General features: G+C 50.1%; 1 protein-coding gene across 1 annotated transcript; it reads left to right on the top strand.

Moving 5' to 3' along the window:
• Positions 1–1953: 1953 nt before the first annotated feature.
• Positions 1954–8299, top strand: LOC104330877 (protachykinin-1). The gene is made up of 6 exons (XM_075417467.1): positions 1954–2045; positions 2772–2909; positions 3022–3118; positions 3712–3735; positions 5414–5467; positions 8088–8299. Exons 2-6 carry the CDS (start codon positions 2787–2789, stop codon positions 8135–8137), a joined length of 348 nt encoding a protein of 115 aa, XP_075273582.1. The 5' UTR covers positions 1954–2045; positions 2772–2786; the 3' UTR covers positions 8138–8299.
• Positions 8300–11197: the final 2898 nt, after the last annotated feature.

Raw genomic sequence — 11197 nt, 5'->3', positions numbered from 1 at the left:
AGAAAAGTGAGCTTGACCTATTAGTCATTATTCACTCCCACCCAAACTATTAGAAATGTCTGAGATAAAGTACTTGGATTCATTAAAATCTCTGAAGAATAGAAAGGACTGCTTCTAAATTTTCCATCTCTTGCTCTCTTAAAAAAGAAAATCCCTGTAATTTCATAGGTCAAGCTACGATTACATCCATTGTGATAAAATGCTGAATTACAGAACAGATAGGACTGTTCAGTTCAAATTTATCGCACTTGTCGTACTTATCATGGACTCCTGGATGATAGAAATTGACTTCAGAGGAAGCTGGGAGTTCTTGGCATTTCTGTAAAACATGAGCTTCATCAGCACTCGTAGGATTGGCATGCCTGGTTTGATATATCTGACCTTTCGGTCCGTTGTCGTTACAGCAAACAGAAGCAACGTAATGAAAGAACACAAGAAAACAATTTTCCTTCAAGGGTCCTCAAAGTTCGCACATCAAAGGGAACGCTGCAAAGCTGCAGCACGATAATGCGATGTTCTGGGTTCCCAGAGCTGCTAAACAACGTCATCTCTGCCAGCTTGTTGATAGGCGGGCTGAGGAGCACTCACACCGCCCACGCTGGAGGTCTCAGCAGAGGTGCCCACAGCAGGTGCCTGGGCTGCGTGAAGTCCCTCAGCGGGCTCCCCCAAACCACTCTTTTTCTCAGCCACCTTCTCAAGCAGCTCGTGTTGACTTCAGAGGGACCCTCACATCACTGGGCCAGAATCTTGCTCATCTGTGTGCCGAGTCCTACAGACCGAGTGTAGACACCCACAAGAATCAGGAAGCGGCTCATGCCTGGCTGTGCTTTGGGGAATACTCTGAGGCCTGAGGGAGCATTTTTGTCCAACAGGGAGGCCTGGAGTTAGTTATGCCTTTACTTAGCAAACAAGGTGCCGGGTCCCTCTTAGGTTGGCTGTTACATGTCTTGGAGAGGAGGTTTGCTACTGTCAGCAAGGCCACCTTCATGGTAGCACCCCGGAGCAAGCAGAGGAGTGGTACCGGGAAGCCGATTCCAGCTTCTGAGCAATCTCTTCTTTCTCAAAAGGAACACCTTTAGCTCCTGTCAAACTCTGCACAGACTGCCTGATCCAGGCTCTGGTACCATACACCACGACAGCACTGGTGCTGAGGGACCACCAAGGTTAACTGAGAACTCCTTGTGCACAACTGACCTTGGAGAAATAAGATGGAACAACTGTGAAACGGAAGACAGCCTGAACAGTCACCCGGGCAGAACCCCGGCAGCAACGCAAAGCTGTTGCAGGGGAAGGCTGAAGGCAGGGATGCGCTGCTGGAGAGACTGGCTCGTTTCCAGCGGCGGTATTCGCCCCACCGGAGGGGAAGGATGGAGGCAGAGGTGCGCTGCTGGAGATACCGGCCGGTTTTCAGGGGCGGCATTCGCCCCACCGGAGCGGCCAGCCCAGCTGTGCCCACCCGGTACCCCGCGCCGGCAGCCCCGCCGCAAGCACACGCACCAGCCCCAGGGTGCCCGGCCCCCCAGACGCTGCACCCTCCGGGCGATGGGACCCTCCTCAGCTTCGTGCACCCCTCACTCGCTCCTGGCCCCGCCGGTGCTCGGTCCCCGCTTGGCGCTGTCCCCCGGCCCCCCGGCCCCTGCCCGCTGCCCGCTGCTCGCCCCCCGGGCGGTGCCGCCGGTTGCGGACAGCAGCAGCTCTCCCCTCGGTGCGGGGTTGGGGGGGGGGGTGTGTGGAGAGAAAAGCGGCATCCGCACCCTGACGCCCGGACGGGGCGGCCCTGGGGTCCCGGAGAGGCGGCGGGCAGGGGGGGAATCGCTCGGCCGCCTCCCCGCTCCCCGGCCCCGCGCAGCGCCGGGAGGGGCCGCGGGGGCGGGGGGCGGGGGCTGTCGCGGGGCTGGGACGATAAAACCGGGGGGCGGGGGGGGGGGGGGTAATTGCATTTAGGCAAATGAGGCGGCCTCGGCCCTCCCCGTCTCCAGGTATATAAAGCGGGGAGTGCTCCCGCCGACGGCCGAGAGCAGCGCCCGCCCTCCCCGGTGCAGACGGTGCGTGTGCCTGCGGGACCGTGTCCGTCCGTCCGTCCGTCCGTGTGTGCCTGCCGACATGCGTGCGCTCGTCTCGGTGTTTGTGAGGGTGTGCGCGCGTGTACTTCTGCGTGTCCGTCTGTACGTGTCTGTGCGGGGGGTCTGTGTGTGTGTGCATGGGGGGGGGGCTGTGCGTGCCTGTGTGTGCGCGCCTTCCCCTCTCCGCGCAGGGGTGGCTTTGTGCCCGTGCGGGCGTGCGAGGGGGGTGCGCGCACCGCCAGCCACGCGTGTCTTTGCATGCGGGTCCGTGTGTGCACCCGCGGCGCGCAGCTGTTGGTGTGCGGGGCCCCGAGCTGGCAGCCGGACGTGCGGATACCTGGGTGTGCGGGGAGGGGGGGGGTGTGCACCCGCACGGACACGTGTCTGCGTGGAGGTGTGAGTATCCCGGTGCGTGCCTGCGCGTGAGGGCGCGCGTACGAGTCACTCCGTGTGTCAGCGTGCGGGGGGGCACCGCTGGACGCGCGTGCCCGCCTGTGTGCTGCTGCGCGTGTCCAGCTGCGCGGGGTCCGCAGACGGCGGGCGGGCGGGCGTCCAGCTGTGGGTGCATCTGTCGGGGGTGTGTGTGTGTTACTAGCAGTGTGCACCCCGGCGCGCACCGGGCTCCCCGTGTGCGTGTGCGGGGCCGTGCGGGCTGCCCACCCCGCCAGTGCCCCCGGTGCCGGCGCTTCACGCCGTGCCCCCCCGCAGGACCTCGAGGCGGCGATGAGGGTCACGCTGGCTCTGGCCGTGCTCCTCCTGGCCTCGGCGCAGGCGCTGGCCGAGGAGCTGGGAGCCACCGACGACCTCAGCTACTGGTCCGACTGGTCCGACGGCGACCCGGTGAAGGTGAGCCCGGGCGGGCTGCGGGGGCTTGGGGGGTGCGGGGGCTGGAGGTGGGGGTATGGGGCTCTGCACCCCCCGGGGGGTCCCGCTGAGCCCCGGCGCTGTCGCCCCGCAGGAGGAGCTGCCGCTGCCCCTGGAGCACTTGTTGCAGAGGATGGCCCGGAGACCCCGGCCCCAGCAGTTCTTCGGCCTCATGGGCAAGCGGGATGCCGGTGAGCGGGGCAGGGGGCTGGCTCCCTCTCACGCCTCTGCATGCCTCTCCTCCTTGTGCCGCTCCGCTTGAACGCGCTCAGTCCTGCTCAGAAGTTGGTGTGTGGGGTGTCGGGGTTTGGTTGTGTTGCTTTGTTTTTTTGCAAGTTCAAGACAGGTATCCTCACCGATTGGGAAAGAGCAGGCTTCACATTACGGTGTTAAGTGCACACCAGTTACAGCACGTAAATACCAGTAAGGAGTATCACGATAATTCACAGGTCAGCATATGTGCCACTGAACTGATGGAGTGTGGAAATTGTGCATGCAATTATTGCCTTGTTTCCTGCAGGTGTACCGACCCAAGAATTGATGTAAGCACCTTGGAGCTAAACAGATCTAAACCGCGTGGGTTTAGCTGAAACAAGGCTTTGCAGTCTGTTCAAAAAGAAATGCAGTTGTAAATGATTGCCTTAATTCCCCTTCAGTGGAATATGCGTAGGGTAGTTTCTGTATTTGATTCTTCAAAGCATTGCAATAGCATCATGTGTATATGCCAATCCTTTTTGAACAACTCTTTTTCCTTTTTTTCTCTTTCTTTTCCTCTCCCAATCAGGATATGGCCAGATCTCTCACAAAAGTAAGTTTTAAAAAATGCAAGTATTTTAAGTGATCATTAGAAGATATACAAATGGGGAATAGTGTGTTTGAGGGGACTGGTTAGAAGGTGACGGAGTTCAGTGAAGGACTGGCAGCACCGGTGGTGGAGAAATGTTCTGTCAAAGGGTTGAACCCCCTCGGTGTCGCCTTGAGCCTGTAACCTCATCTGAGCCGCCACAGGCTTTGAGATCTCAGTCCACATTAATATGTGGATGTTGCAGCTCTCTCTTATTTCCCATGGGGGGGATTCTGTAAGCCTTTCTCATAGGCAAGGCAGGCTGACTGCCAGACTCAGAGGTGCAATTAAGACGGCAAAATCTGGAAAATTATAATAGTGAATTCCCAAAATCCCTGAGAATGATTGCACAGCAGAGCGCCTGTCGTCGCATGCGAGATGCTGTATCCGTGCTCTCAGCATCGCCTGGGTGGGAATCAGACCCCCGCTCCCAGCAGGGGCTGACCGATGATCTGCTGCCATACAAACAGGCGTATCTTGCCCCATTAGTAAGTGTGCCTTGCTTTGCTTCTGTGTAACACCCTGCGGGAGGTGGTGTCAGCGGTGCGGTGTTGCTCTGCACAGTGACCGTTTGATTCTCTGAATTTAGCTGAAAATGCTTAGGCTGTAGCTGGAAGACTTTTAATAAGTAAAAATGCTCTTATATTCTGTGAGACCTTCTCTGTCCACAGAGGTCAATAACTGTCCTGGCCTTCTGCTAGCCGCAAGATTTTATCACTAGGATTATGTATTGGAAGACCAATTAAAGAATTTGATACAAAGCTCATGCCAAATACCTGCTGACTAAAGTAAAAAGTTATAGCTTTCTGAAACTGCTTCAGCTTGAACTAATACCTGTGAGGTCTGAGCATCATTTATCTTGGTTTCTGGATAAATTAGCCAAGCAAAATTCTTTCCAAAGACATTTTTCTAACTTTGCCTTAAAAGTCAGCTTAAAGAAAGAAGAATGGCTCCTTTTTGGTCCTTACCTGAAACTGTAGCTACCGTTGTATCTGATACATGCTGTAGGCCAAAACTTGGAGTAATTTATCTTCTACGCATCCAGTGCCTTGAGGAGTACTAATGGGACAGGAAGGTCGTATCTGAACTCATAAATATTCCAAAAATAGAGCCAGACTGTCTAGCTCAGACGTGTCCAGACATAGAGTTCCACTGGTTCTCTCTCCAGTAAGGGCTCTGCCTGACCCGTGAGGAAGATTTTTTTTTCCGTGTTACAGAAAAAAACACCACCAGGTAGAATCAGATATCAGAATCAGAATCGTCATGGAGGTGCAGGCTATACCAAGACACTGCCTTCTTGTGCATCTGCTCAAATCCATAGGAATTGTACTGGGAGAGGAATAAGAATTGGTTATTTGCCATTGGTTTTTCCATTATAATTGAAAACACCACAAAACAACCCAAAAAAGTCTATCTGAGTTAATGAGATGATGTCCACTAACTGGCCTGTGCCTTGGTCTCACCTGTTTAGTCTGATTAGTCAGACTGATGTTCATTCTCCGTTGTTTGAGAGTGGGGTGAACAACTAGCATGTGAGATGAGCGGTTCTGGAGCCTGGGTCTTCCTTCCTCACGAGAACATGTTATCTTAAAAGCCTGCCTATTGAAAATGTATTAAAACACCCCCAAATATATTTTTGCAGGGCATAAAACAGACTCCTTTGTTGGACTTATGGGCAAAAGATCTTTAAATTCTGGTATGTATATGACTACATCTGGTACTTGGTGGTATGTAGCCTCTTCATTCTGTTGCGTCTTTGTTCTCTCCCAGCAGACAGAAGCAGCAGCTTTTATGTACCATAGACCTAGAGTTCTCTGAAAAAGGACCAGGATTTTCTTTCTTAACCAAAATATTTCAGGGTCCGCTTCACCCTAATGCTTGAGATGACCAGGCTGGTCTGAGCTGCCATAGTGCAGGCAAGGTCAGGTAGAAGACCCCAGGGCACTTTCTTTACTGCCCCTGTCCTTGACAGCGTGTTCTGCCAGTCTCCAAAGTATTATTACAAGAAAAAATGAAATTTTGCTGACCAATCAGGAAAAAATCAGAAGCTGAAAATGTAAAGCTCATTTAAACTTGTGATGCAAATCCAAATCTCCCCAGATAAAGGGATACCCTCCTTCTGTCTGCCAATCACTGCTCCTCAAACTTGAGCAGGAGGTGAAAGAGCAGAGATCTGCCGTTAACATCATCTCATTTTGCAGGTCAAGCTGTTAAACATTCCCAGCTTCCTCCAGCTTTTCATTTTACCTAAAAAAACCCAGCAAAAAGCATTCTAAGATTTGAACTGATGCTGTGAATTTTTTGTTATATTTGAACAGCATCCATTTAGGGCAGAATCCTCCTCCCTCATGTGCACAACCCCTGTGGGTAACTGCAGACTGCTAGTCGTTCTGCATTCCCTGTGCTATAGGGCTGTAAGGAGGAAATCCCTCACTGTGAACCGTAAAGTGTCAGTTAATTCCCCAGAATAGGAATTAAAATAATGAAAAAACCCTAATGCATACTTCACACCTCTGAAATAGTTCTCACTGTTTTCTTAAATGGATGATAAAAGTTAAATTACTAGCTGACACCTTTATATTATGTGGATACACGCTGTGATCTATATGCTGCAATTATGGTTGTCAGTAACTTTTATTTTCAATTAAACCCTGTTCAGACTAGTAATACTGCTCTCTGCATCATTTTGCAAATTGCTATGTTTCATGAATAATTTTGTACAATTTTATCTGTGGTGGCAATATCTATTAAATGCACAATACCTGTAAATATATCTGCTATCACAAAAGTAAATAGCCTGGAACTAACAAATTTGGTTTGGTTTCCACTGGGATTACATTTACATTAATATGAGAGTGTAAAATACAGCAAATGTTTAAAAAAGGCCAATATTTGATTGCTCTAATTTAAAAATTGGTGATACAGTCAGGATACTGTTATGTGGTATTTGTAACAAAGGGGAATAATGAAGTTTTACCCTGTTGGGCTATGTAATACCTGCCTGACAGGTAAAACTAGAATTGACTGGGTTTCTGCCTGATTCCCTGAGAGGAAAATGCTAGGAAGTTGCTTCTGCTCCTCTGGAGGAGAAGATAGGTCCTAAGAACTGTGTAATCAAAGCAAGACCAGGAGTATGTGCTAGGACTGTCTTTACTTCTCCCTAGTGAAAGGTGTTTAACTGGATGGGATCTTTTCTCGGTGCCATGCCTCAGTGCTGTGGTTTTCTTCTGCAGAAAGCCCCAGAGTCCCCTGGCAATGTGTAGCAGCTCAGACCGCCCCGCTGCTGGGTGTGTGAGCCGTGCTGACTTAAAACCTCGTGTGACAAAGCAGGTTACCAGGATGCTGGTCTCATGGTCCCCGGGTTGGTAAAATGCGGTCTGACACTGACTGTCTCCCGAGTTGGGCCGTCTGTCGGGTGAACGCTCCTGGTAGAAGCTAGAAAACAGTCACATGTGCAGTAAAGATACTACAATAATGCGTACTGAGAAAGAAAGAACAACTTGCTTCCTATTTAGCCCAGTAAAAATGGAAGTCTAATTAATTAAAACCTTGACTGATCCAGAATGCCAGCTCCCTGTAGGATGCAGTGCTGAAGGCCCCCAGGCAAGCTGTGTGTTGCATGCAGTAGTCGGGCATGCATACACTGCATGAAAGCAATCCTCCCTTTGGGGTCGAAGCGAAGATGACTCTGGTGACCAGCTGCATCACCCCGTGCTCAGGCTCTGCCCAAGAAGGTCTGTCTGGGTTTCCCTCTCATTTTAAAAGAGTGAGGAGATGTCTACTGCTGCTAAATGCTAAATACATTACTGAAGACTATTTCAGGCTGTGGCTGGTCCACAGGTTAGTATGAGGTTTGCTTAGCTCCTGCTGCAGGTTTTAGTGAAAGGTATCCCCGTGTGCAGGGCTTGGGGACAGGGAGGGTTTAAACCTGGCAAAGAGCTGACTCTGCAGGACAGAAGCTGGCAATGTCTATGCAGAAAGTCTCTACCCACAAATTGATCTGAGTGCTGAGACGCCATCAGCTAGATGGATTGCTGGAACGTAAAAAGGCTTTGAGCTAATGGTGCTTCAAGGAGCTCGATAGACGAGAGGTAGAAAGCACTGCTTAGACCTTCAGCCCCCTCGAGGGTAGCCTGAGGGGTAAAACCAAATCAAAGCAGCTCAAGGCTGTGCCAGGATCCCTCATCTTGGGTCTAAACGCTCTGACGGGGTCCGGTGGTGACCCAGCGGGCTGCAGATCTCTGACGTTTCCTTGGGCTTGCTGGGGTTTATGCAAGGCTGCACCACGCAATTCATTCTGCTTTGTTTTTTTGCAGGGTCCTCTGAAAGGAGCATAGCACAGAATTACGAACAGAGGCGTAAATGAGACATTCCCGTGCATTATTTATTAAATTTCATTTGTTCCAATGGCCAATGCAGTGTAATATAAACTAACCACTGTATGGAATAATTATGTATTTAATAATAACCGGTGGGGTTTTTGTTGGGTTTTTTTGAGTTGTACATTCAATAAAGTTATTATTTTTCATATTGTGGCAGCGATACGTGTTGTGTAGGTGCGTTGTGGTTCTGAAAGGACCAGCAACCCTGGTGACGTCTCACAACAAAGCACATCATTTGATATGACCCGTAAAGTTATGTTCACCAAACAAAGAAAATATTCTTTTGTTCATTGAAAGCAAGTCTAACAGCTTCACAGCCAGTGCAGAACAGAGCTGATGTACAGTCTAGTGCCTCAATTTGTTTTCATGGTTTATAATGTACTGTAATTTCCGTATCAAAAAATATATTTGTATCATTGCAGCATGTTTTATGTTTTGTGACTACATATCTATATATTTTAAAAAGGGGGGGGTGGGTAAGGTTGGAATGGGAACCCGAGGTCTTCATTTCACAGTCTGGAATTTTATGATAGTAACATTTTAAATAAAAACTACTCTGGGGATTTTGCAACATACTTTCTTTGGTGATAGTGATGGAGTTATTTCCCACGCTAGTCCAGAATGAGACTCAGATCCAAGCGACAGTCGCCTGAGACGGGAAATAAATATCAAATTAATGATGTCCTGCAGTGAGGCTGTGATCCTCTTAGTGCGGGTTTTGTGAATGTTTAGGGGATTTACTACTGGAGACAGGCGTTCCTGGGATTGCTCCAGGGCACACAAGATGCCATCCGTCCTAAACCCGATGGAAATCAAGAGGTGTGTTGACTGAATGAAAAGGGCCCTATGTATCCCCCAGCTCCAAGTGCAGTAATTCGCTGTGGGATTCATCCACTATTGCAGGTTTATTATTTGAAAGCCAAGCTTTTAATGAATTCTACCCCTCAGATTCACAACAAAAGCACCTGTTGGCTTGAATCCATGCAATACAAGAGAAAAAAATGCGAGTGTAATTATCTTTTTAATTAAAATGTCTGGTTACTCTATTTCCAGGACAGTCCCAAAATGCTACATACATCTCACCAGACGCGAAAGCATCTGGAGATCTGTATTCTTTCCACCAGCTAGAAGCTAATTTCTCTGATGCTATCACATGAGCTTTCATCGCAGATGAATCAGCAGTCAAAACAGCCAGCGTATACAAACCAAATTTCAAAATAAGTAATAGAGAGTGATGAGCTGGTTGTTGTTTTCCATTTCGGAAGTGAATTCGGCAACGTCTGTTTCAGAGTTTACCTGCGGCATCCCCACAACTGTGCCCATTAAGAGAGGGTGGGCGTAGGACCTCCCTCCCGCCCGGGTAGGAGCAGCACCTAAGCCTGCTTGAAACAGACCCAACTTCTAACTAAATAGGAGCCGGCTCTAGCAAGGTGGGGGGCTACACGGTGGGAAAACTGAGGCAGGCTTGTGATGGGGACCATGCTCGTGTGAGACACAGTGGTCGCACGGGCGCTCTGCCAGCTCTTCGTCTTGCCAGGGCTAATTTTCGGACTAATAAACTTCTGTGTCTCAGCTCCCACTGAGCTCAATGAGGGGGGAAGCTGATTGCTGGGCTAACAGCACAGCAAAAGGACTGTGGAAATGCACGCTGAATAATGCTTAGTGAAGGATAAAAAGAAAGAAGAAGCTTTTAAAACCTCCTGGAGGCTCACAGTGCTCCCAGAGCTCACAGTGTGCTGATACGCGAGGCGCAGAGAGGAAAGGAAAAGCCCCTCTGCTCGCTCCCTGCAGCCTGTGCACCTCAGGAATCTCCCCGCAGAAGCAACCACTGCAAACATACTTGCATCCAGAGAAAGCCACACAAGGCAGAGTGGGCTTGAAGTGTTTGGAGGACAGCACAGATATTCGCTGACAGCATCCAGCAGAGGGCTGGGACTGAATTTTCTGGCAAAACCGTAGAATCATAGAATGATTTGGGCTGGAAGGCACCTTTAAAGATCGTCTAGTCCAACCCCCTGCCATGGGCAGGGACACCTTTCACTAGATCAGGTGTTACAAAGCCCCATCCGACCTGGCCTTCAACACTTCAGGGAGGGGCAGCCACAGCTTCTCTGGGCAACCTGTTCCAGTGCCTCACCACCCTCATAGTGAAGCATTTCTTTTTCACATGTAATCTAAATCTGCCCTCTTTCAGTTCAAATCTGGTTCTGCTTGCCCTGTCTCTCCAGGCCCTGGTAAAAAGTCTCTCTCTGTCTTTCTTGTAACCCCCCTTTAAATACTGAAAGGCCACAAAAAGGTCTCCCTGGAGCCTTCTGTTCTCCAGGCTGAACAGCTCCAGGTCTCTCAGCCTTTCCTTATAGGAGAGGTGCTCCAGCCCTCTGATAATTTTTGTGGCCATCCTTTGGCCCCGCTCCAAAGGCTTCATGTCCTTCCTGTGCTGGGGGCTCCAGAGCTGGATGCAGGACTCCGGGTGGGCTCTCACCAGAGCAGAGCAGAGGGGCAGAATCCCCTCCCTCGACCTGGTGGCCAGGCTGCTTTTGATGCAGCCCAGGATACGGTTGGCCTTCTGGGCTGCGAGCACATGTTGTCAGGTCATGTCCATCCACCAGTCCCTCCAAGTCCTTCTCGACAAGGCTGTTCTCAATCCCTTCATCCCTCAGCCTGTATTGATAGCGGGGGTTGCCCCGACCCACATGCAGGACCTTTCACTTGGCCTTGTTGAACTTCATCAGGTTCACATGGACCTACTCCTCAAACCTGTCTTGGTCCCTCTGGATGGCATCCCTTCCCTCCAGTGTATCAACTGCACCACCACCATTTTCTCTAGAAGGAAAGGCTGAACCTCCAGTGGCAAAATATTCTCCTGTTACATGGCTGTTTGAAGAACGTTTTTAATTTGGCATTTGAAACAATCCATTTCAATTTCTGGTGGCAAAATCATGTCAGGTTTGCACCAATTTAGGTCTTGAACAATAAGATTAAAATTTGCATTGATTTAAATGTTTGTAAAGACACATATTCCAAGCTAGAAATAAACCAAACCC

The sequence above is a fragment of the Opisthocomus hoazin genome, chromosome 4 (assembly GCF_030867145.1).
Source record: "Opisthocomus hoazin isolate bOpiHoa1 chromosome 4, bOpiHoa1.hap1, whole genome shotgun sequence".
In the NCBI taxonomy this organism is placed as follows: domain Eukaryota; kingdom Metazoa; phylum Chordata; class Aves; order Opisthocomiformes; family Opisthocomidae; genus Opisthocomus; species Opisthocomus hoazin.
This window is presented reverse-complemented; position numbering and strand designations above follow the sequence as displayed.